Here is a 26,175-nt window from a genome sequence, read left to right as displayed (position 1 = left end):
CCCGGTGGGGGGTAGGTGTGCCCCCCAGAAAGTCCTGGCATGCCAGGCAATTTTTCAACCTCAGGGTGGTGACCCTGGGTTGGATGGCCAGGTTCAGAGGTTAAACTTTGACCTGGTGGAGGGTCAGTGTGCCCTCCAGGAAGTCCTGGCGTGCCAGGCAATTGTTCAACTTCAGGGTGGTGACTCTGAGTTGGATGGCCAAGTTCAGAGGTTAAACTCTGACCTGGCGGGGGGTAGACGTGCCCCCCAGAAAGTCCTGGTTTGCCAGGCAGTGATCCAGTCTGAGGGTACAGACCCTGGGCTGGTAGACCAGATTCAGGGTGTCCCCCCGGACCTGGAGGGAGGGGCTACTGATAACAGTGCCCCTACCATGTTGTCTTCTGAGGAGGCCACTCCTAGTTGGAGGGTGCTGGACCCCAGAAGGGAGGGCAGGGTGAGGGAAGCCGGACCCCGGGCCCTAGTCCAACCTGAAGGTACAGACCCCAGGTTGGAGGGCCAGTTGCAGGTTAACAGCCCTGCACTGGTGGAGGAATGGTACAGGGCGACTTCTATAAGCACCTTGACCATGTTGGACTCTGGGGGTACCGCTCCAGGAGGGAGGGTACAGAGCCCCAGAGGGGAGGACCAGGTTTAGGCTGTCATCCCTGACCTGGTGGAAGGGAGAGTGGTTAAAGGGTGCCTAGCACCTGGGGCTACCGCCCCCCACTCTCCACAACCACAGTGGTGGGAGAGCTTTGAGAGGCCTAGGGCCTGGCTCTCATCCCTGGCAGCTGTCAGTAATCACTGTGGCCTGCTGTCCGGGTGGACAGAGTTATCCCTGGGGAGGGGACAAGTGTCACACCCCGAGGGTAGAGGGGGCAACACCACTGTGTTAGTCCTGGTGGTACTATCCTGCTCCTGGAATACATCTGTGAGCAAAGTAAGGTTAGGTGCTGCACAGATGGGATCCGCAGGTAAGGAGAAAGGTTCCCCATGGATGGGCTTAGTGGGCCCTGAGAGTATGGACAGAGGGATCCAATTGGAGTCAGGAAGGCGAAGAACTGGAGCATGTCCCTGCTGTTGTGGGCCTGGGTCCTTGTTCTGTCACCTCAAACAGGGAAGTACATCAGGATAGTGATTGTTCTCCCCTGGCTTTAGGCTGGTAGGGGGTCATGTTGTACCTGGCTTTTTGACAGGGTCATCCCCAAACTTTTTGCCTCCTTCCTCCAATTTTTTCTGGCCTGTTGTTGTTGGCTTTTGACCTCTGGGCACTTTACCACTGCTAACCACTGCTAACCAGTGCTAAAGTTCGTATGCTCTCTGTGTAAATTGTACTATTGATTGGTTTATCCATGATTGGCTATTTAATTTACTTATAAGTCCCTAGTAGAGTGCACTATATGTGCCTAGGGCCTGTAGATTAAATGCTGCTAGTGGGCCTGCAGCACTGGTTGTGCCACCCACTTCAGTAGCCCCTTAACCCTGTCTCAGGCCTGCCATTGCAAGGCCTGTGTGTGCAGTTTCACTGCCACTTCGACTTGGCATTTAACAGTACTTGCCAAGCCTAGAACTCCCCTTTTTCTACATATGTCATCCCTAATGTGTGCCCTAGGTAACCCCTAGAGCAGGGTGCTGTGTAGGTAAAAGGCAGGACATGTACCTGTGTAGTTATATGTCCTGGTAGTGTAAAACTCCTAAATTCGTTTTTACACTACTGTGAGGCCTGCTCCCTTCATAGGCTAACATTGGGGCTGCCCTCATACACTGTTGAAGTGGCAGCTGCTGATCTGAAAGGAGCAGGAAGGTCATTTTTAATATGGCCAGAATGGTAACATAAAATCCTGCTGACTGGTGAAGTCGGATTTAATATTGCTATTCTAGAAATGCCACTTTTAGAAAGTGAGCATTTCTTTGCACTAAAATCTTGTTGTGCCCTTCAATCCACGTCTGGCTAGGTTTAGTTGACAGCTCCTTGTGCATTCACTCAGACACACCCCAAACACAGGGTACTCAGCCTCACTTGCATACATCTGCATTTTGAATGGGTCTTCCTGGGCTGGGAGGGTGGAGGGCCTGCCCTCACACAAAGGACTGCCACACCCCCTACTGGGACTCTGGCAGACAGGATTGAACTGAAAGGGGGTTTGGTGCATTTCTTAGACACTCTTTGAAGTCACCCCCACTTCAAAGGCACAACTTAGTATAAAAGAGGGCCTCTGCCCTACCTCAGCAGACACTTGCTGGAGAAGAAACCTGAACCAGAAACTACATCCTGCCAAGAAGAACTGCATGGCTGCTCAAAGGACTCACCTGTCTGCTTTTCTACAAAGGACTGCTGCCTTGTTGTTGGCCTGCTGCCTGGCTGAATTCTTGTCTGGCTGTAAGAGTGCTCTCCAAGGGCTTGGATAGAGCTTGCCTCCTGTTCCCTGAAGTCTCAGGACCAAAACGACTTCTCTCTTTCACTTGGACACTTCGTGCGCCGAACTTTTCGACGCACAGCTTGTTCCGCGGCGAGAAAAATGCCGCACACCGACGCTGATCGACGCGACGCCTTCGGGACGACCGAAACTTTGATGCACGGCTCGCAAGGACAAAGCCGCCCGACTTCCAAGGAGAAATCGACGCGACGCCTGCCGTGAGAGTGAAATTTCGACGCACAGCCCCTGGGAACGACGCGCAGCCGGAAAACAAGCAGGAGAATCCACGCACAGACCCGGGACATCTGGTAATCCCCCCGACCCATAGAAGGAGACGGTCCGCGTGCCGGAAAACGACGCACGTCTTCCCAGAGTTAAAAATAACGACGCAAGTCCGTGTGTGAAGGGGCGCAACCGACGCACACACCATTTTTCCTCCCGTAGAACGACGCACGTCTCCCCGCGTGAAAAATAACGACGCAAGTCCGTGTGTGAAGGGGTGTAACCGACGCACACACCATTTTTCCACGCATCTCCTCTTCTGCGGAGATTTTCTACCAGAAACCAGGTACTTTGTGCTTGAAAGAGACTTTGTTTGCTTTTTAAAGACTTAAGACACTTTATATCACTTTTCAGTGATATCTTTACAAATTCATATTGCATCTTTAATCATTTTTGACCTGCAAATGCCCAGATAAATATTATATATTTTTCTAAACACTGTGTGGTGTATTTTTGTGGTGTTATATTATGGTATTGTATGATTTATTGCACAAATGCTTTACACATTGCCTTCTAAGTTAAGCCTGACTGCTCGTGCCAAGCTACCAGAGGGTGGGCACAGGCTGATTTTGGATTGTGTGTGACTTACCCTGACTAGAGTGAGGGTTCTTGCTTGGACAGAGGGCAACCTGACTGCCAACCAAAAACCCCATTTCTAACAGAGTGCTTCAGTGTAACTTTGTGATATGATCTATTGGCAAAGCCTGTGTCTTGCAGATTATTACAACTACTCGCAACTATACCAAATTCACTTACTTTTGTTCACCATTTTGTTACCGCACATAGAGATGCCATAGTTTGAGGAATACCAGTAGGAATCTTTAAAGTAATGTAAATGGAATGTTTCCGGTGTATATAAAGGCCCTCATTCCGACATTGGCGGGCGGCAGGCAGCGCCCGCCAAGCGGAAACCACCATTTGGCCGCTCCGCGGTCAAAAGACCGCGGAGGCCATTCTGGCTTTCCCGCTGGGCCGGCGGGCGCCCGCCAAAGGAGCGCCCGCCGGCCCAGCGGGAAAGGCCCTGCAACAATGGAGCCGGCGGAGTTGCAGGGGTGCGACGGGTGCAGTTGCACCCGTCGCGATTTTCACTGTCTGTAATGCAGACAGTGAAAATCTTTATGGGGCCCTGTTAGGGGGCCCCACGACACCCGTTCCCGCCATCCTGTTCCTGGTGGTAAAAACCGCCAGGAACAGGATGGCGGGAAGGGGATCGGAATCTCCATGGAGATTCAGCCCAAACAGGGGAAATCTGGCGGGAAACCGCCGGATTCCCTTTTCTGACCGCGGCTTTAACGCTGCGGTCAGAATGGGCATTGAAGCACCGCCAGCCTGTTGGCGGTGCTTCCGTGGACGCCGGCGGTCTTGGACCGCCAGGGTCGGAATGACCCCCAAAGTGTATATATCCTAGTTCATATACATGTTATTGATGCCTTAAGCTATACTTAGGCATAAAAAAGAAAAAAATCCACTGAGGAACAGGTGACAAACGCCATGTCTCGGTTCACATTCATTGCCGCTGCTTTTGTAATGCATCAAAGATAATAATTAGCCCTAAATGGATATTTGCTGTAAAGTGCAGAACACGGAAATGGCATGTTGCTGAATCTGCAGCAAAAAGTGAGGATGTCTTTCTATTCAAAGTCAAATTTAATAACCACGGGAGAAAAAAAGATAAGCGTGACTCTGAAAGTTGTCCCCTGCTGCAGCTGAAGCACGGGATTCCTGGTAACCACGCCGCACAGCGCCCAAATAGGATTAGAGTTAACATTGTGAAATATTTATGGAAAACACGCAGGTAATCTTCCCCGAGATGCTAATAGTTCTACGCATTCATTAAAACCGTTACACCACATGTAAGAAATGAAGAAGGCCAGCTGGCGATTTTAGCTACCACTTTCCTACCGATGTGGACTGATCCGCGGCGTGGAGTAAGCTAACTGTAAAAATATTGATTCCAAGTTTAGGGAACATCCATAATGAACATTCTGAAAGCATTATGGGATGAATTTCCCAGTGAATACTGTAGTAACGGCTCTCCCGCTGTGCAGGGAGAGACGCATTTAGGATTTAATAACTTCTGGTTGATTTCACGTTACATGAAGTCATGAAAAGAGAAAAATGAACAAAAAACACACACTTGACACAACATGGCCATAGTGACTCTAGCTGCTTGGGTCCAAGTAGAGACACAGATGTGGAGCTGGCACAGTGGATGGGGTGAAGACGAGTTTATCTTGTTATATACCGATTATATTTTGTTATACTTGTCCAGAGTGCCCAGTCCCTGAGTAGACTGGAAGAGATCTTCAGGATATATGGGGAGCACTCCGGTTTTGATATAAGCTGCAGTAAGTCGCTGTTGTACCCGATGGGAGGACAGACTTGGTTGGGCGAGCTTGCTTTACCACTAAGAGTGAAGCCAGCACCATTTAAATACCTGGGACTTTGGATTACCCAAGACTCAAATGTGTTCTATAAGGCCAACCCTGAACCCCAGCTTACAAGACTAGAACAGGATCTAAAACATTGGCAGACTCACCCCCTCTCACTACTAGGTAGAGCGGCGATGTTTAAGATGGTGGTACTCCCAGGATTCCTGCATATACTTCAAAACAGCCCCTATGGGATACCAGAGAGTTTCTTCAATAAAGTGGACACACTACTACGATCCCTGCAATGGGTAAGGGGGCAACCCAGAATAGCCCTAAGAGTACTGAAAAGATCAAAATATGACAATGGTTTAGCCTTGTCCAATGTCAAAAATGACTATGGAGCTGCACGTTAGTGCAGAGACTGACTGGGTGTATGGGAAGTGGAAAGACCTGATGTTTAAGCTAGACCGAATCTCCCTAGTAGAGACAGTCTACTAACATGAAATTTATGGTGGAAGACTATCGCCAGCGATATTCTCCGCGGCGAGGACTGTGTTAATGGTTTGGAGGAAATTTGATGACGGAAATGGGCTGGCAACATAAACTAACACCCAAAGCTCTAATATGTGTGGGCACCAGGCTCGGGCTGATAGCGACACTACAGGTATTTATCTCCCTGCCCTCCTAACCAGCAAAAGTCATTGAGAAGGCCGTCCACAGACAACTAACCCTGTCCCTAGAGGAGAACCGCATCCTGGACCAGTCCCAATCCGGATTCTGCAGCAATCACAGCACCGAAACCACCCTCATCGCTGCCACTGACGGCATCAGAACCATACTGGACAGCGACGAAACCGCGGCCCTCATCCTGCTGGTCCTCTCAGCCACGTTTGACACCATCTGCCACCACACTCTACGCTCACCCCTCAGCAGTGCTGGAGTCCGGGACAGAGCCCTGGACTGGGTCACCTCCTTTCTCACCGGCAGAACCCATAGAGTCCGCCTCCCTCCATTCCGCTCGAAGGCCACCGAAATCAGGGTTTGTCCCTCAGCTCAACCCTCATCAACGTCTACATGGCCCCGCTCACTAACATCGCCCGATCCCACAACCTCAACATCATCTCATATGCCGACGACACCCAGCTGATCCTCTCCCTCACCAAGGACTTCGCCAAGACCTACCTCCACGAAGAAATGAAGGCCATCACTGAATGGATGAAGAGCAGCTGCCTCAAACTCAATTCCGACAAGATGGAAGTCCTCATCTTTGGCTCCACCCCCTCTGCATGGGATGACTCCTGGTGGCCTGCCACTCTCGGAACCGCTCAGACTCCCACCGACCACGCACGCAACCTAGGATTCATCTTGGACCCCTCACTATCCATGACCCAGCAAGTCAACATCATCTCCTCCTCCTGCTTCAACACCCTCTGCATGCTTCGAAAAATCTACTAATGGATACCCAATGAAACCAGAAGAACAGTCACCCAAGCCCTCGTAAGCAGCAAGCTGGATTTCGGCAATGCCCTCTATGCAAGAACCACTGCCAAACTCCAGAAGAGGCTGCAATGCATCCAGAACGCCTCCGCACGCCTCATCCTGGACATCCCCCGCTCTGCCACATCACAGACCCCCTCAAAAACCTGCTCTGGCTCCCAGTCAACAAGAGAATCACCTTCAAACTCCTCACCCACGCTCACAAAGCACTGCACAACACCGGACCAGAATACCTCAACAGACGACTCTCCTTCTACACCCCGACCCGGCATCTCCGCTCCAATCAAGAAGTAACCACATCATAGTTCTGAAGTTGGCGCTGAACTGCACTGGGTAAGTTTGGTTGACTATAAGGCAGTAAGGGGGAGGGTGTGTTAATGACGAGATGTGAGAGAACAAGAGGTGGTGGAATCTTGGGGAGAGAATTCCACCTGATGTTGACTGAGCATGGCGATGAAGCTGTCTTCTTCCCTGTAAGGCCTCACACAATCCTATTTGGTTCCTCTCCTCATTCCAGGTCACAGCAGACAGAATCAAGTAACATACATACCTCCATGTCATATTGGACTGACACATTAATGCCTGACTGTGTGCATATGAATTTTGTAGACCTTGTATTGTGCCATATTTTTTTTTTATCAGACTTCAAGGTCTATACAACTTTAACTTTGATGTATTTATAAGTTATGTTTTTCAGTATGTTTTCCATATTATGTGTTGCTGTAAACAATAGGTTTTATGGGGATACTGAATTTTACTGTTATCTAGAGCTAATTCCAGATCAGTCTATTTAACAGTCCCTCAAAGTAATTTATTTTTAAACAGTACTCAAAAGTACAGTGTAATTTTGAGATATGTTCAGTAAACTGACGTCAAAACAATTAAGCAGTCTGGGAAAGTGGGTGTATAACATTTTAGTTCTTATTATCTTTGATTCCATTTACAAAAACATTTATAAATATTTGCATTCATAATTTATATCGTCTCATATATTTACATAATTTTTAACAATTTAGAAAACTGGTAACAGTTCACATAGGATTTCATTCAACAGCAGATCTCGGGTGTTCAATCTTTGTGAATTCTCAGCCAATGAATATAGATTTCCAGGACTTTCTCAAGGCTTATTTCCTTTCATAAATACATCTTAATTCCATTGGAACACGACACTTATAATTTCCTCAAAATCTGTTTTTCAAAGTCTCAATTTGACACGACTTTTAGTTCTGTATTCCCAAAAAGGAGTCCCCAAGTTCCAATAGTAATCTACACTATGAGTGCTTTGCTTTCGCACATCTGTATTTACGTTATTTTACTTGAGACCCCACATAACGTGCACGGTACATGCAAGCAAAAAAAGCTTTTCACAAAGATCATACACCCGAGAGCTGCTGTTGAATGAAAACCTGTGTGACTGTTACCTGTTTTCTAAATTGTTAAAAATTATGTAAATGTATGAGACCATGTTTAAAAATAAATGCACAATCGTGAATTAGAATTTACTTATGAAAGGCAAATTTATGGTGTTTTAGTAGACAAGGACTTATCCTTTCTTTTAGCAGCTGGTTAGATGTGAATCCATTGTTGTACGTGCCCTTCACATAATCGCTTGTTTATCATATAGATTCACCAATGGCCCCAGCAACTGTGAACAACTATGCTCCTGAAGAAGTCTGGCCTAAAAGTGAGCCAATAGATGTGGATGTGCCACCACCTGCCATACCTGTGGATTTCTTCAGCTCTCCCGAGGTGTGGATTAGCTCTCTACCAAGTAGGTGCATTGCTATGATCTAATCACAAAATATTTTAATCTCTTCTTTGATCAATGTTCTGTCTATATCTCAATCCACATGGCTGTATTTAACAGAATGCTTGTTTAATATTACTCATTCCCCCTCCTCCCCACCCCCCCCAGTTTTCTGAAGTAAAGACAGTCATGGAAGTGTTTTTGTTCAGCTTTGCAACCTCTCTTGATACTGAAGCATAGGAAAAGTTTCATTCATTGACGTTCATATACATGTGTGGGAACTGCCCAGAGTTTTAAACTCAAAGTTTATAACGTAGAGTACCCATTTCCAATCTTTCTTTTTCCTCTCTAAATCTTTGCGGTCCTAAAATAGTACTAAAATAATTGTGAAATTGTACTACTCTTTAAACCTGAAGATTCAAGGAATCCCCAAAAGATACCAATACAAAGTAATGAATACGTTTATTTCTGCAAATCTGGTGGGTCTGGCTTTTAAGACCTGTTGTTTCAAGAACTGGCTGGATAAAAAAGTCATGTGCTAACCTTTTCAAAACGGTTATGAAATGTGAGACCAATAAACCAGCAACATAATCATTTACATATAATTGTGTTTGTAAAGGCTGAATGTGTAGAGTTCTGCACACAGTTTTAGAATAGTTTTCCTTGTCTGAATTTTATCTTTTTTTTGTTTCACTAGTGACTGATCTGGAAATCATATTTCAGTATCGGGGGAAGGAGATGGGGCAGACTTTGACAGTGAGTAACCCTCAAGGCTGTCGGCTGTTCTATGGTGACCTGGGCCCCATGCCTGATCAGGAGGAGTTGTTTGGACCCATTAGTCTAGAGCAAGTCCGGTTTCCAGGGACTGAACACATTTCTAATGAAAAACAGAAACTATTTACCAGCCGGTTGTTGGATGTTATGGACAGAGGATTAATTCTTGAGATTAGTGGGCATGCAATCTATGCCATAAGACTATGCCAGTGCAAGGTGTACTGGTCTGGGCCCTGCGCCCCAAACCCCAATACACCCAACCTGATTGAGAGACAAAAGAAAGTCAAGCTCTTTTGTCTTGAGAAATTTCTGGGCGGTAAGTTATTAATGTTTCCTATTTAAGTCTTCCCACATTGTAATAACTATTCAGTATTAATGTGTGTTAAGGTATGAGTCATTGTGCAATGTTGCATTACATTGATGGACACCACCAAAAGAAAAGGCGGGGAGATTACTTTTCTGCCATGTTTGCTCTGGGATCCTAATATTATGCATGCAAAATTGTCTACTTTACACAAGACCCATTTTACAGTTTCATCAGATGGTGTATCCATATTTTGCAGTGTTTGAGATGTGCTTTAACTCTTTGTAAAAAAATTACATTGACACATCATATCCCAATTAGTGAAATAGCTGGGGTATTCATATTTGGTATTCCTAAACCAAATTCACTGCCTTTCCATTGCTTACTCACTCATAGTCCTACCGCGCCACTAGTTTGATCAGTTAACATTATAGAGACCTCTTGTCAAGTGGTGAGCAAAGTGCAAAATCAGGTGAAATCGTTTTTGTACTCCGTTTAGCAATTGGGACTACTGCAGGAAGACTTATACACTCCATGATTTTTTGCACGGCCAGTTGCCACCAATACCTATATGGAGGAAATTAGGCACTCACACGCATTTGATAGGGGCAAAATGTGCACAGTCACAAAACCAGTTTGTGTTTGCCATTCCCAGTTGTTTACCATTTATTCAAGGTAAAGCACATCTAAATATAGGAAGCAGGCTGAACTGTGAAACCTATTTGGCCACACCCAAAGAACTGTTGTTTTTTACTGACATTCAGCATCTCTTTGCCACAATTTTTGTCCCACATACCTGAAATATTCTATATATCCCTACTGCCAACCTAGATATGCTCCTTGTCATCCTTAATTAGTCCTGCCTGTGTGTTGGAGACTGGCACCTTTCTGTTTTATCTCCAGTTCTTTGTCTCTTCCTCTGCCATCACTGAGGACAGAAGACCACCACCTCCTATTCCAATGGAAATTAAAGGCACACAAGACAACCATGTCATGACATCAGATCAAATATTCCTATAATGCCAGTAACCAATACATCTTCTCCTCTTGGACATATTTATGCTTCTGCCTCTTTTTCAGGTTGAGCGCCCAATTGCTTTTACCTGTTTTTTTGCTTTTAACCACACCCACCTCACGTCCATCACTTTCACTCGTTCGTGGGCTTGCTTTAAAAAAATTCATTGATGTAACTGGTAATTGCTTCTTTACGTTTCTACCACCTTAGGACGGTTTTGTTACCACCTTGCAGACTGACCCTGTTACATGGATAATTGCACGATTGCTGATTCGTGGGTGAAGTATTTTTTTTTCTTTTGTCTCTCCCCTTCGTGCTCCATGGCGGCCATAGCCCTCACAGCGCTAACAGTGCAAACTCCATCAGCGGTATTGGAGCGCTGGTCACATTGTTCACACTGTTACCTAATCAGAATAATTTCTTTTAGCTCTCCCCTTCATTCCCCATAGCTTTCCCTAAAAAAAAAAAATTGATAGAAAAGCTTTACTAAAAACACAGATATCCCCAACTCTGCTCTCCCGGCACAGCCGGTGAGCCGGTCCTAAAATACTCACTGCACTCGGGAAAAGTTGCCCCATAAGGCTTTGCAAGCATTCTTTTTCAAAACATGTTTGCCCACAACTCAGCCTGGGATGGTCCTAGGACAATAAAACCACCACAAACAGGACAGACTTTCTAATTAGGTCATCTCTGGTTAGTTAATAATAACTCCTCCCACCTATCAGTCCCTTTTTAAGCTCTCATATGGCTGGAACTTTTGTTATACAGTTTGGAGTAGTTTGTGTTTCTGATGGATATATCTACCTTTGGATTCCTCACCTTGTGAATTCTCCCAGCATTCAGCAGAAATCGTTTCTTTCTAGCTCTCCATGTTGACGAGGAAGTCACAATAGTACGGCTGTGCACGTGACTCTGTCTGATGTCATTGGAGCCATAAGAAGTCCTCGTGGGCATACTGACGTCAGTTCCCTTTTTTCCGCGCCTTTGACGCTAAAGTTTTTTTCTACCTCTCCTGTATGTTATACTGTTTTGAAGAAGCTTCTTCGTTGAAGTTTTCGTTGTTTTACAATGTCACCGCTGAAGAACTCTGGTTTTAAGTCGTGTAAAAAATGTGGAGGCCATATGTCAGTAACTGACCCGAACGAAGATTGCCTTTGGTGTCTCAGTTCCGACCACGATGTTTGGGGATGTTCTTCGATCCAAAGACAGAACTCGAAGGCTTTGAAGGAAAGCTGGGTCTCCTGAAACTTGGCCAGTACCGTTGCCATCGTCTCCTGGGAGTGGTGGTAGGCTCCCATGATGGAGGAGAGGGCCTCGTGGAGAGTGGGTTCCCTTGGCCAGCCCCCCCGTCGCACAGCAGCCCTCCCAGTTCCCCTGTGTTCCTGGGCCTCCGTCCCCTGGACCGTGTGCCCACTGCCCCCAGGTCCCTGTTGTTGTTGGGGTGGTGGGTTATCCTGGGTTCCCTGTAGTGGTGGACACACAGCTGATTGACGTGTCCTGGGGACGGAGGTATGGGCCCGCTGGGTGGGTGCTGTGCTGGTGTTTCCTGAGGGGGGAAGGTCTGTGGTGGCCTGTGCCTGTGTGAGGGTAACAGACTGTCCCGAGGCCCCCGATGGTCCGGGCTGGTCATATAGATCCAGGTGGACAGAGGTGCTGTCATCACTGTGGGCCTCTTCTGTGGGTGGAGTGGACATGTCTGGACCCTCCTGTCTGGTGACGTTGGGTAGTGGTCCTGCAGGGGTGGAAAGGCATGATTATTGCATCTGTGTGTGGCATGGTGTGCAATGGGTGGGTGACCGTGTACCCCAGTGCTGGCATTCCTGTGTGTGAGCTTGCGTGATGATGGTTTAGGGGGGTGTATGGGTATGTGCAGTGGGCATGCTTTAGTGATGGGTGTCCATGCCTTGTTGGTGCATGCAGGGATTGGTGTTGGGATGTGTGGTTTGTGATATTGGTACATTTGTGAGGAGTTGGAGTGATAGGGGTGAGGGCGAGGGTGGGGGTATGTGATGGCATGCAGGTAGGGTGGGGGATGTAATAGTTAAGATTTGACTTACCAGAGTCCATTCCTCCACTGACTCCTACGAGGCCCTCAGGATGCAGAATCTCCAAGACCTGCTCCTCCCATGCTGTTAGTTGTGGGGGAGGAGGTTGGGGTCCGCCGCCAGTCCTCTGAACCGCCAGGTGGTGTCTTGAGACCACGGAACGCACTTTCCCCCGTAGGTCGTTCCCCCTTTTCCTGATGTCCTCCCGATTTCTTGGGTGTTGTCCCACTGCGTTGACCCTGTCAACTATTCTTCGCCCTAGCTCCATCTTCCTTGCAATTGAGGTGTGCTGCACCTGGGATCCAAATAGCTGTGGCTCTACCCGGACAATTTCCTTCACCATGACCCTGAGCTCCTGCTCCGAGAACCTGGGCTGTCTTTGTCGTGCCATGGGGTGGTGTAGGTGATGTGTGGGGTGGTGTGTGGGGTGATATGTAGTGGTGTGTTGTGTGAGGTGCGTGGAAGTTGTGTGGGTGATGGTGTTGTGTGCCTGTGGATTCTAGTTTGTTGATGGTGGTGTCTCTCTCTGGCCTTCGGTCGTGAATTGTGGTCATAGGGGTTTGTGGGTGTGTGTTTTATATTGTATTGGGTGTGTGGGAGTGGTGTGTGTATGTGTATCAGGTGTGTGTATTTCGATTTGTCCAATGTGGCTGTGTTTTGTAAGAGTTGTGTGTATTTTGAGCGCGGCGGTGTGTACCGCCAATGGAATACCGTGGTTGAAAGACCGCTGCGTGGATTCGTGTGTCGTGATAGTGTGGGCGTATTTCTGTTGGCGTGACGGTGTCGGTTTTGTTTTCGCCAGTTAATCACTGACCTTTGGTGTGGCGGACTTGTGTGGGTGTGTGAATTTTGGCGGATTCCGAGATGTGGGTCATAATAGCTGTGGCGGAATTCCACGGCCGCGGCGGTGTGTTGGCGGTCTTCTGCACGGCAGTAAGCAACTTTTACCGCCAATGTTGAAATGACCCCCTTTATCATTTTCAAATTTAATAAATAAAGAACAAACACATAGCAATGCAAGTCCAGCTAAACCAATCCACAAGCAAATTGATAATCATTATACCAGAACACAGATATATCTGTTAACTGTGGGAACAAGGTAGATAGACTCATGGCGCAAACATAGCAATACAGAACTGGAACACAGACAGTATCATAGAGAAATAGTACAGCAAGCATATTTGAAACAAGTTTGTTAAAAATGAAGACAGGGCCACAGGCGCATCATGCCTCTGTAGAGAACCGCAAGGTCAGAGGAGTAGTGACAAGAGTGCACAAGTAGTCCCTCAATGGCTGCAAAATATCCCTAGGTCTAGATGATACAGGTTGTAGTGATGCATACAGTTCACTGGTGTTATGGCAATATGTAAGGCTCGTTAACCAATTGGTAGCGGATGGCATATGTTCGGTGCCCCATAGGAGCGCTATCTCACGTTTTGCCAATAAAAGTGAAATAGCTGTGAGGTGCCTTATAGCTTTTGGAATATCTCCAGTGTAGCCCAGAAGGGCCCTGAGCGGGTCAGGTGAAGAGGCAACCCCACAATACTTGATAGTTGATCAAACACTTAACACCAGAAGCTCCTACGTCACTCAGTAGTGGGTTTAAGTTCATTTGATAAGCTTGAGAATTCCTGGGAATGGATGTCAACTTTACTATATAGATGTGGGAGATATACTTGTCAGTGATCTTGGATACTGCATGGAGTGATAACTTGCAAACAAGAGTTTGTTGTAATTTCCCTATTTTTCATGTATAACACTGCAAGCATTACCTTCCACTTTGATCAATGAATGTTGTGCTTAGCGTACATATAGTAGTTTAGATGCATTTCCAATCTTGATAAAATTTCGTTCAGTTAAGATCAGAGTTATTGATTCTGCTTCATACCTTTTAACGTTCACACCCATACCCATGATAAAACCAACTTTTTGTCTGACAGTTGTGATTGGATTTGGGATGGATGGTATTATTTAGCACAGATAAAAAGGTGAACTAAAAACCACTCAGCCAATAGTTCATAGATGTTCTTAATTTTATCTGCCTCAGAGTCACCCTTTGACAACAATTGCTAGTAATTCCTGGATTCGTGTGAATTAGTACACAAAACATTTGCGTTTTAAATTCATACCTTACTGCACAATCTGGATGTTTGTAGATAAATTTTATTTCTTGTTGTCTTGAGCGAACATAAAACCTTGTAACAAATTATCATTCTTTGAGCTTTCTGAATCACATGACTCGCTTTCTCTTACAAATATGTAGTGAATAGAGAAGTGAAAGATGAGTACCAGGATTATACCCAGAGTATGGATAATGAGCACCCTTACATAAGGTGTATTGAGAAAATGAGTTGTTTCTGGCCTTTGTTGTCACAGTAGGTTTACACATGTATGGGACAACACACAGTAAGCTTCAAAATACTTCATGGCAGATTGATACCCAATTTTAAATTGGATTTCGGCAATACACCAGTTGCGTAATGTGCATCTTGCAGTACTTAAACATATAATCCAGCTCCTCAGTCTTGCCATTTGGCTTTGTTTTAGGTGGCCAATACAGAGAGATAATAATGATCGCTAATTAAGTTAGAAAAACCAGTTGGAAATATATAGTTCTGGAGAGATTCTGTGTTCTCGAGCATCAGTGAGCATGAAAAAGTTAACACCCTAGGTCCCATACTTCACCATTATACAAGGGATGTTTAGCTGTTTCCTTGGAACATTAAGACATCAGTCTATCCAATAACCAATGAATGTAAGCAATCTAACTGCATTTCAAAAAGACCAGCATTTCTTGTTTAACTAGGGGCACTGCTGGCTTGTTTCATGCAGGAGGACTACAAGCACCCATGACCAGACCCTCATTTCATTGAAAAGTACTTTCCTATCTTTGAATTGAATTACATTGTTACCTTCGAGTAAAATTGTAATCTTGAAATTCTCTTCAGCTCATCATTGTGTTTTTCTGAACAGCGCTCATCTGTGAAGAACTGTCACTTTCTTCTATTTAACATGTGTAAAACCAAATTCTTTTGTTCTTTTTCTTCTCTCAAACTGCTTCTTCAGTGCTTCCTTTTTCCTGCATAAATTGTTGCTCTTCACTTGCTGTTATACCTAAATATATTCCTTCGTCACTTCAGTCTTTCCAAAACTCCTGTATCAGTCTTCCCTTTTCTCTCAACTATCAACTCTTCTGCCTACCTGGCACAGTTTTGGTAGCTTCCAATCTAGTCAGCTCAGATAATTATTTTTCTACTGTCTTCAAATGCTTAGACTGTTTTGCTTACTTTGTCTTCGCTCATTGATCTCTTCATGCACACCTTCTTGTTCTCTCTTCATTCTGGTGCACAATTCGGCATTTCTCCTGACCTCCTATACACTCCTTGCACCAAACCTTTGGGATGACCTCCTTATATGTATTCGCTGAGTTCCTTCTCTCTCTTACGCAAACTTGTAAAGGGTCACCTACTTACTCTGGCAGAGAGGGGTAATCCTGTACATTGAGACTCTTATCTTTCTTTGAATTATTCTTCTATAAAGTGCCTTTGGTAAAAGTGCCATAATATAGCAATACATAAATAATCTCGATAGTGCCCCAAACTTTTTTGCCTTCTTACAGGGTTCTTGATATACAGTAACACTAAAAATGTTGGTAGTATTTCAGAAGCCCCTCCTCACTGTTCAGTCACTATTGGAGTTATCACTTAGTTTGATGGAACAGTAGCCTGTTCTTTGTAAGGAAGTCCTAATTTGCAACTAAAAATTTCTCAAAAGGCTAACCAAGAGAACAGGAAAGTATATCAGAATCTTTGATTCGGAGGCCATCTGTGTACACAAATCTCAGCAGCACCCAAAATTGCAAATATAATCTTAGCCATTTCCTAAATGGACTTCATGACCTTTAACTTGAGAAATATTAGAGAAAAGGTTTTATCTCTTCACCACTCCATGCCAGCAAAAGTGCAATAGGTGCAAATTTTCTCACTTGGGGGGTGGGAGGGAGCAAAGGCTTTAAATCAAACTTTGGATCTTTGGATGAATTTAAGATTTATATGTCCATGTCGATTGTTCAGGGAAACTGGGTGCAGTAGAATCTTGAATGTTGGTATGTTTAATTTCTCTGTATTTGTGTGAGATTAGATGGTGGGTTTACTCCCTAGTAGAGATGAGCAAAACTGCATTTGTTTGTTGTGTGCCATGGGATAGTCCAGGACAGATGCTTTGAATGTGCTTTGTAGTTGTATGGCTAGTGATGATCCATTCTGGCTAGGGCACTTGATCTAGGGATTTTGCAGTGTTGTTTGTGAATGGATCACATAAATAGTATAGTATGCAAACTGGGCTTGTGCAATATAAAACTGTAATTAAAAATTGGGAGTTGACAGTCCTTATTATTCATCGGGAAGTGTAATGGTTGACCAGCTTAATATGGGTTTTTCTGATGGATACAACTACCTGTGGATTCCTCACCTATTGAATACTCCCCTTGCGCCAGCATTCAACGGAAATCTTCTTCCTAGCTTCTGCACGTCGACGAGGACATCATAATTGCCCACGTGACGCCGTCTGACGTCATACAGGCAATAAGAGGTCCTCGCCGGCGTGTCGACGTCGGTTCCCTTTTTTCCGTGCCATTTGAATGACGCTTATTCTTCGAGGGAGCTACTGTTACCACTCTACGTAGTTACAGTTATTTTTGCTGTTTCTTCTTTGAGAAAAAGATAGAATGTCGCAAACAAAATCCGGATTCAAGCCCTGCAATGAGTGCGGTGGCAAGATGTTGGTTACAGACCCACATACAGACTGTTTGTGGTGTCTCAGCTCCGACCACGACATTGACAAATGTGACTCTTGTCAACGGATGAATCCGAAGGCGTTAAAAGAGCGAAAAGCAAAGCTCTTTTTGGCGAAGTCTAAGAAAAAAGAAAAGCAACATCATCGCACGTCATCTTCACCGAAGTCGCATCGGTGTCATCGTGACTCCCGGCGTTGTCGTGAATCTCGGCGCCGGTCAAGTAGGGAGAGATCGCTTTCGAGGTCGCCTTCAGCTCGACGCCGGAAGACATGGGAAGTGAGTCCCACCATCTCTCCACAGCCGCAGACGCCGTTTGCATCACCAACTTCACCAGCTTCACCGACGTCGCCTGTTAATCCTCCATCGGGTTTTTGAGGTTTCTCAGCATCAGGAGTTCTCACCAGCTTCTCAGACGCAGGGGCCGGCGCCAATGTCGCCTCGAGTCCAGGCTCCTCAGTATCTGGCTTTCCCGGCCCCAGGAGCCGACAGTTCCGCATTCTTGAATGCGATGTTTAAAAATTTCCAACAGATGGCTCCAGGTGGTGGACCGGCTGGCCCTTCGGGCCCCTTGGCTTTCAACATGGGTGCTCCGGCTCCGTTACGACCGGCACCTTTTATGCCCTTTCTTCCCATTGGAAATGTGGGCTCGGAGTTGACCTGTGGCTCCGGCGCCGGAACAGTCTGCTGTCCGCCCTTTGCCTCGTACGGCACCGAAGAAATCCATGGCACCGATGGATCCGGCGTCTGATGGATCCGAGGATCGGCGTCAAGCTTCGACGTCTGCCGAAGCCATGTCGATGCCTAGGATTGAGGCCAGGTTGCATTCGAGGATGCTTGTTCTTCGCGTCCTTGAGGAGCAAGAATATCAGAAGCAGGCATTGGAGGAAGGAGAGATTGAGGAATCTCAGGGAGACCTCCATGGTTTAGATATAGCCAGTGGTTTGGACACCTCTCCAGAATGGGACTTAACATCGCCTGGAGAGTATACGGAGGAGGCTGCATCATTCCACTCGGTTATTAAGAAAGCAGCTGACTTTTTGGATCTTCCTTTGCCAGTGTCTGAGCCTAAACCTAATATTTTAACAGAAGTATTGCATCCTGCTTCAACAGCTGCAGAGCCACTTCTGCCTTTTAATGAGGCTCTGTTAGATCCAATCCTGGAAATATGGAAGAAGCCGGTGTCATCTTCGGCAGTGAATAGATTGGTGGCTCGACGATATCGAGTGGCTCCTGCCGACCCAGGCTTTCTGTCCAGGCACCCAACCCCTGAGAGCCTGGTGGTTCAGGCTTCATGTTCATCCCGGTCTGCCCCGGGTTCATTTCCAGGTGTGCCTTCAGACAGAGTCTCGAAGAAGATGGATCATTCTTCTAAAAAGGCTTTTTCGTCATGTAGCATGGCTTTAAAATCTACTAATGCTACATGTATTTTGGGAAGATACATTTACGCCCTGATGGATGAAATAAAGTCGTCCCATACTGAGCTGCCTCAAGAGGTGATGAGCCTAGTTTCTGATGCTCAAGCAGCGGCAACCCAAGTAATCCAATCTGGACTGGATACGACTGACTCTGTAGCCAGGGCTATGGTTACTGCTGTTGCTACAAGGAGGCAAGCCTGGCTTCGTAGCTCTGGTTTCTCGTCTGATGTACATTCAACCCTGTTGGACCTTCCCTTCGATGGGGATAAACTTTTTGGCTCGAAGAGAGGTTTAAGGAGAGTAGGGCCACAGTGAAGTCTTTAGGCTTGCAGGCCTCCTCTTCTGTTTCATCCAGAATTTTTAGAAGGTTTAGGGGGTTTGGTCGTGGTTCCTCCTCCTCTCTCCTACAGATCGTACAGGGGGAGGGGTAGGGTTCGAACCAGGGGAGCCGCCCAGCAGCACTCTGCCTCTTCCTCTGGAGGGGTGCAGCATGGGAAGCAGCCTTAGTCTTCCACCAATTCCTTCTCATACCACTCCTGTAGGGGGGAGGTTATTGAACTTTCCCCACAAGTGGGAGGTTATAACCTCAGACTCCTGGGTCACCAGCATTGTGGGGAAAGGCTATGCCCTTCCTTTTCGGGTGTTTCCTCCCTCCATCCCACCCCGCCCATCCTACTGTTCAGAAGAGCATCTCCTGTTACTAGAACAGGAGGTTCAAGTCCTCCTTTCAAAGGATGCGGTGGAGTTGGTTCCAGAGCAGGAGAGGGGTCAGGGTTGTTACTCAAGATACTTCCTGATCCCCAAGAAGGATGGTCGGTTGAGGCCAATCCTGGACCTGAGGATCTTGAATTGGTTCCTCAAACAGGAGAAGTTCAAGATGCTGACCCTAGCTCAGGTGCTTTTGGCGCTAAACGATGGAGATTGGATGGTGTCTGTCGACTTGCAGGATGCTTACTTTCGTATCCTGATACTCAAGTCGCACAGGAAGTATCTCCGGTTTGTGGTGGGGCCGCAGCACTATAAGTTTGCGGTCCTCCCGCTTGGTCTTACTTCAGCACCTCGAGTCTTCACAAAGGTGATGTCAGTGGTTGCGGCAGAGCTCAGAAGGAAGGGGATAGCAGTATTTCCTTACCTGGACGACTGGTTGATCAAAGCCAAGTCTCCGGAGCTCGTGTTGCATCACCTGCAGTCGACAACCCAGTTGTTGTTCGACCTGGGTTTTTCAGTGAATGTGCCCAAATCTCACCTAGAGCCCTCTCAGTGCCTACTGTTCATAGGGGCAGTTCTGGATGCAACATTGAATCGTGCCTTTCTTCCACCTCAGCGGATTCAGGACATTCAGGCATTGGTTCCAATGTTTCAAAGTGGAGCGGTTGTTCCAGTCCTCAAGGTCCTACGTTTGCTCGGTCTGTTCGCTTCTTGCATTCTGTTGGTCACTCACGCTCGCTGGCACATGAGGGCTCTTCAGTGGTGCCTCCAGAAGCAGTGGTCTCAACACAAAGGGGATCTCGAAGGATCCGTAAAGATCTCCAGGGACGCTCGCTGCTGCGGATTTAAAATGGTGGATTGCGGACGGCAATCTTTCCCAAGGAAGGCCGTTCTCGCAACCTCTGCCGGTGACCACAGTAATAACGGATGCTTCCCCTCTAGGGTGGGGAGCTCATCTGGGGGACCTGGAGGTTAAAGGTCATTGGTCTTCAGTGGAACAGATGTTTCATATAAATCTGTTGGAGTTGCGGGCAATACGTCTGGCTCTCAAGGCCTTCCTCCCTTCCCTTCGCGGTCAGTCGGTTCAGGTCCTGACAGACAATACTACCGCGATGTGGTATGTAAACAAACAGGGAGGAGTAGGGTCGTACCTTCTCTGCAGAGAAGCTCTGCGGCTATGGTCCTGGGCAAGGGACCATCGGATTTGCTTGGTAGCAAACCATCTGGCCGGAGTCTTGAACTTGCGTGCGGACAGTCTCAGTCGGCATTTCTCGACCGATCACGAGTGGCGTCTCCATCCGGATCTAGTCCGTCAAATCTTCCAGATGTGGGGGGTCCCTCGGATAGATCTTTTTGCCACTCGGGAGAACTCGCACTGCCTGTTGTTCTGCAGCCTCCAGTATCCGGTACAAGGAGCATTGGGGGACGCGTTTAAGATGACCTGGCACGACCAGTTGCTTTACGCGTTTCCCCCCATACCTTTGATTCCTTGAGTTTTGAGGAAAATTCGCCAAGACCGGGCCCAAGTCATCTTAATAGCTCCGGATTGGCCAAGAAGGGTATGGTATTCGGATCTTCTCCAACTCTCTCTGTGCCCCCCGCTCCGTCTCCCTCTCAGGGCAGACCTCCTCTCGCAGTCGCAGGGGCAGGTTTTACACCCCCACCTCCAGAGCCTGCACCTTCATGCCTGGAGATTGAAAGGGGCAACCGGAGTTCCTTTTCTCTCCCACCTGAGGTAGTGGATGTTATTTTATCGGCCAGGCGACACTCCACTAAATCTATCTACGCTAACAGGTGGGCTAAATTTGTGATTTGGTGTGGAGAGAAACAAATTGATCCCTTACGTGCCCACTTATCGGATATCTTGTCTTTTGCGTTGTCCCTGGCACAGAGGGGTTGTGCAGTGGCTACAGTCAAGGGATATTTATCGGCCCTGTCAGCCTTTCTATGCCTTCCAGACCAGCCTTCTTTATTTAAATCTCCTATAGTACTAAGATTTTTAAAAGGTCTCATTAATAAATTTCCTCCCACTCCTTTCATTATGCCCCAGTGGGATCTAAACCTAGTCTTAACTTTTCTTATGGGCTTGCCGTTTGAGCCAATGCATTCTTGCCCTTTTAAGGTTATTGGTTCTGAAGACTGTTTTCCTTGTTGCAATTACTTCAGCAAGAAGAGTGAGTGAGCTGCAGGCTCTATCTGTTAAACCCCCGTACACATCTTTTTATGGGGATAAGGTGGTGTTGAGGATCAAGGCTGCTTTCCTGCCGAAGGTTGTTTCACCCTTTCATATGGCCCCGACAATTACTATTTCCTAGTTTTATCCTCCACCTCATCCTTCGAAAGAGGAAGAAAGACTGCACCGCTTAGACCCGAGGAGAGTGCTGGGCTTCTACGTGGACAGAACAAAGGATTTTAGGTTGGAGGATCAGCTCTTCATCGGGTACGTGGGAAGTGGGAAAGGGGAAAGGAAGGGCAGTCCACAAGAGAACACTCTGCAGGTGGGTCGTTCTTTGCATTAAACTGTGTTACTCTCTAGCAAAGAAGGAACCCCCTGATGGAATAAGAGCTCATTCCACCAGAGCTAAGTCGGCCTCTTCGCCTTGGCTAGGGGTGTTCCTGTGGTCGACATCTGCAAGGCCGCAACTTGGTCATCCCTCCACACTTTTGCGAAGCATTACTGCTTGGATTCGGAGGTTAGGAGGGATGGCCATTTTGCACAGTCAGTGCTGCAGGATTTCTTGGTTTGACCATTCAGGCACCCTCCACCGAGTGTGATACTGCTTGGGGACTCTATTCAATAGGTGAGGAATCCACAGGTAGTTGTATCCATCAGAAGAACGAGTTACTTACCTTCGGTAACGACTTTTCTGGTGGATACATTAGCTACCTGTGGATTCCTCACGGTCCCACCCGCCTCCCCGTTGCCTGTGTGGTCTAACCAAGTTATCCTTGGGTGTGCTCCTCTTGGTATTTGAGGGCTTGCAGATATATTGTATATATTTATGTATTTATTTATTTAAAAAAAAAAAAATGAGGTTTTGGAATTATGTTTTTATCTTCTGATGTTATTAAATATTGTTATATGATTGATTGTTTCAATGGCCTATTCGTCTCAGGCACGTAAACAAATGTTGGTACTGACGTCGGCACGTTGGACGAGGACCTCTTATTGCCTGTATGACGTCAGACGGCGTCGCGTGGGGAATTGTGACGTCTTCGTCGACGTGCAGAAGCTAGGAAGAAGATTTCCGTCGAATGCTGGTGCAAGGGGAGTATTCAATAGGTGAGGAATAGGTGAGGAATCCACAGGTAGCTAATGTATCCACCAGAAAAGTTGTTACCGAAGGTAAGTAACTCGTTCTTCCCACTCAAGTATGTTAAATCATCATTGTTTTTAGGGTGCTGCAAAAAGGTGTGGCAAGAAACAAATAGGAATGTTGATGAATAGATAGAGCAACTTAGGGAAGACTGTAATTTTCACAGTGACCATCCTTCTGGCTAGTGACAGTGGAAGCCTAAACCAGGATTCGCTTTTATGAGCAACTTTAAAACAGCTTGAAAGGTGCTGTACCTGTCCTCATTTAGTCATGGTGTATTTTTACGCCTAAGTATCTGACCATGGGCCCATCTGCCCATCTCAGTGATGTCTATGTATCAGTTGGTGCTGCATGTCTTTAGTCTTCCTTAGCCTTCCCTAGAAATCAGCTTGCTGTCTTGTTTCTTGGTCTCTTCTGTTCTCCACATCTCCTCTAGGAGAAGGACCAAGCACCCAGGCGAGCTTATCAGTGCCTTTACCTTGAAGTAACTATTGGGGCTGCTCCTTGGTGGATTCTTTCTTCCTTGAGAAATGGTGTCGTGAATTGTCCTTTTATGTGGGCGTATCCATTAATCTGTGAAGTAAAGAGGTGTGTAGTGTTTTGTCCTCTTGCTGTTTTATATTGTGTCTTCGTTCTGCTGTCTCCATTTTCTGAGTGGAGTGCTAGAAAAGCTATGAATGCTCGGATGTCACAGGGAACTGTGCTGGCATTTGGCAGTACTTTTTTGTGTTTTTTAATCCTCCTGACTCGGTGTCCTATATCTTACAACTTGTACTTTTTCCTCTATGCTAACTACCCCGACTAATCCCTTTTCTTTCTTGAGAAAACTACAGTGATGTGTTTTTTTCCACATACTTGTTTTTAGAGTGCATCACCCTGGTTTCCCTGTTTTTCTTAGCACCCAAGCACTCTGCTCTGGTGTCAGTCCTTGATATCTGCGGATAGCTGCCGATTGCAGCACCACCTCACTTTGTTAGATTTACGTGCAGCGCTTGACACCGTGGATCGCACAATATACATTTCCAGATAAAAATGTTAAGTCATCAATGGCAGGGCACTTGTTTGGTTTACATATTTTTGTTGAAAACAGATCTCAAAATGTCCTTTTAGACAATTTCACATCGGATTCTGTTCCAATAACCTCAGTGCTCCATCCTCTCTCCCGAGTTATTCAACATTTACATGCTTCCACTTATGCAGTTGGTGAACTCTTTTGGATCTAGGATCTATACCTACGCTGATGACAGTCTTCTAATTTTTCATCTCTAAGGTGCCTCGAGCACTTTTACTGCACTCAAAGACTACTTTTACAATGTAGATGACCAAATGATCGGATAAGCATATTGGTTATTTGTAAATGACTTTTTAACTTGGTGACCTTCTCTTTGGCTTGATAACCTAGGTTCCTTCCCTGCCCAAACAATTTTATGTAAAAAATACTTAAATTAAATTAGATGGAAAATTGACAACGTAGAGCCAGATGTCTGCATTACTTTTATCTTGCATGTTCCGGATGCACCTACGTAGACCCCATTATGTTTTAATTTCTTTGGAAAGCAGTAACTGCAGTAGTCATTAGATCAAGACTTGGATTGCTGCAGTTCTCTTTTTGTCGGGATATCCATTTATCTCCGTAAAAAATACGGAGGTCCAAAACTACAATGAAGTCACATTCAAACTGACAGATTGGTAACTATTTCTTCACGTTTTTCGGCAGCCAGTCCTATTCTAGATAACTTTAATCGGTTACTTATTCAGTGTAGACTATCTCTTATGACGTTTTGTATAGAGCATGAGGGCTCCTGAATTAAAAAAAAAAAAAAATTGTAAATGCATTCCCGACTGTTCTCTTCTTTCACTTTCTGCAAAGCTACTTGTTCAGCCGTCCTTCAAAAAAGCTATGGAGGTAAAGCTCTCCAGCACCCCTTTCTCTTTGGAGCGATCTTAAGAAAAACGATTCTTGACTCCCCATTTTGTTTCCATCTTTCCACTCTTACTGCCTTCTAGCTCAAGAGACCATAGGCGGTGTATGTTGTGCAAAGAAATACCTCTTAACATATAACGCACGTCCATTTTCACCTTCCTCCATCATCTCACTGCTAAATATTGATCCAACCATGGACTCATGTATCCATGCTGCTATGCAGTGGCACTCACCGACCTACCCGCTTACTATTGTGCACCCACAGGCATCCAAACATGAATTAATTCCTATATACAAGCACAGAGCCTTCAATCTATCCATCCATGGTTCAAACTAGCTTACCTCTGTGAACGTATGCCCATATGTGTGTTTTCTGACTGCATGTTTGTGAGTGATGACTGTGTAGTGTGTTTTTGTGTACATTTGAATATGGGTGTGGTCTTTCCGCATAAAAGTGTTCTGTTTGTACTGCGAAGAACACACCTAAATCAAAATAGACATATTAGCCTTGCCAATGCTTGTTATACAAATAGCCAGCAGACCCTATTGAGTTAATTACCACCACATTTGCTTATACTGAACTGATGGACCTCCCATCCCCCCAAAATGCTACAGAGGTATTTTGTCCCTGTTGTTTACCTTTTAGTTTAAGTGAAAAGAAGCAATGACAAAGCCATATAGTTCGGCCTTTTTATATATATATATATATATATATATATATATATATATATATATATATATACATATATATGTATATATATATATATATATGTATATATACATATATATATGTATATATACATATAATGCGTGCACACTTACACCTATTTCAAGCATACATAGACGTATATACTGCTTTAGAAATGCAGCAGTCAGCCATGCAGCCACACTAACCTATACAAAGGTAACTATACATGTAAACTGGCACACCCACACATGCATACTCATAACACGCATGCGGTCAGGCACCACAGAGTTTTGCATTGGGACACAGTCACAGACCGATTGATGCTGGCCTAATGTACATCTAATATTTAGCCCCCCTGACGAGAAAATTCAACTTTGGCTAGAGAAAAGTGTCAATGCATATTCAATCCTTCGAGTCATTTTGAGGTGAGATATTCTTCTAACCAAACGGGTCACAGGGACTTGTGGTAAGTGGCGAAGCTACATCACAATTTAAATATTTGTCATCCGGCACCAGTCATGTCTTACTTAATCAAAACTTCCTTGCGTGCCTGTAGGTCTTACAAAGTGAAGAGTGGCAAATTGAGCATGCCCTGGAGACAACTATGTAATGGGTGAAATTTCTGAATATTTCCTGACAATTATTAATTGATGGTTGGCAGATCTGAGCAGTCAGTGAGGCCGACTAAGTGATTGGAATCATATATTATGTTAACCATCATTACCATATGGTTGAGACAGTATGGGAGGCTGCATTTATTTTTGAAATATGCTCAGTATTAACAGTAGCAAGAGCTTCAGGACTAACGATGGAACTTGTTTTCATTGAAATTGTCATAGTTTAAATTAGAGACTCCCAGCAGGTGCGTTATATATTACATCATTCCATGAAATGTC

General features: G+C 45.7%; 1 protein-coding gene across 1 annotated transcript in view; it reads left to right on the top strand.

The window, feature by feature from the left end:
• The window catches only part of IRF6 (interferon regulatory factor 6), a 234,516-nt gene that overhangs the window by 151,640 nt on the left and 56,701 nt on the right, over positions 1 to 26,175 (top strand). Inside the window, exons 5-6 of the mRNA XM_069238638.1 lie at positions 8,172 to 8,318; positions 8,992 to 9,384. Of these exons, the coding sequence (XP_069094739.1) occupies positions 8,172 to 8,318; positions 8,992 to 9,384 (540 nt within the window). The remainder of the gene's footprint in view (positions 1 to 8,171; positions 8,319 to 8,991; positions 9,385 to 26,175) is intronic.

Source organism: Pleurodeles waltl, chromosome 6, assembly GCF_031143425.1.
Source record: "Pleurodeles waltl isolate 20211129_DDA chromosome 6, aPleWal1.hap1.20221129, whole genome shotgun sequence".
NCBI lineage: Eukaryota > Metazoa > Chordata > Amphibia > Caudata > Salamandridae > Pleurodeles > Pleurodeles waltl.
The sequence above is the reverse complement of the archived record's forward strand: the minus strand, read 5'-3'. Positions and strand labels throughout refer to the sequence as shown.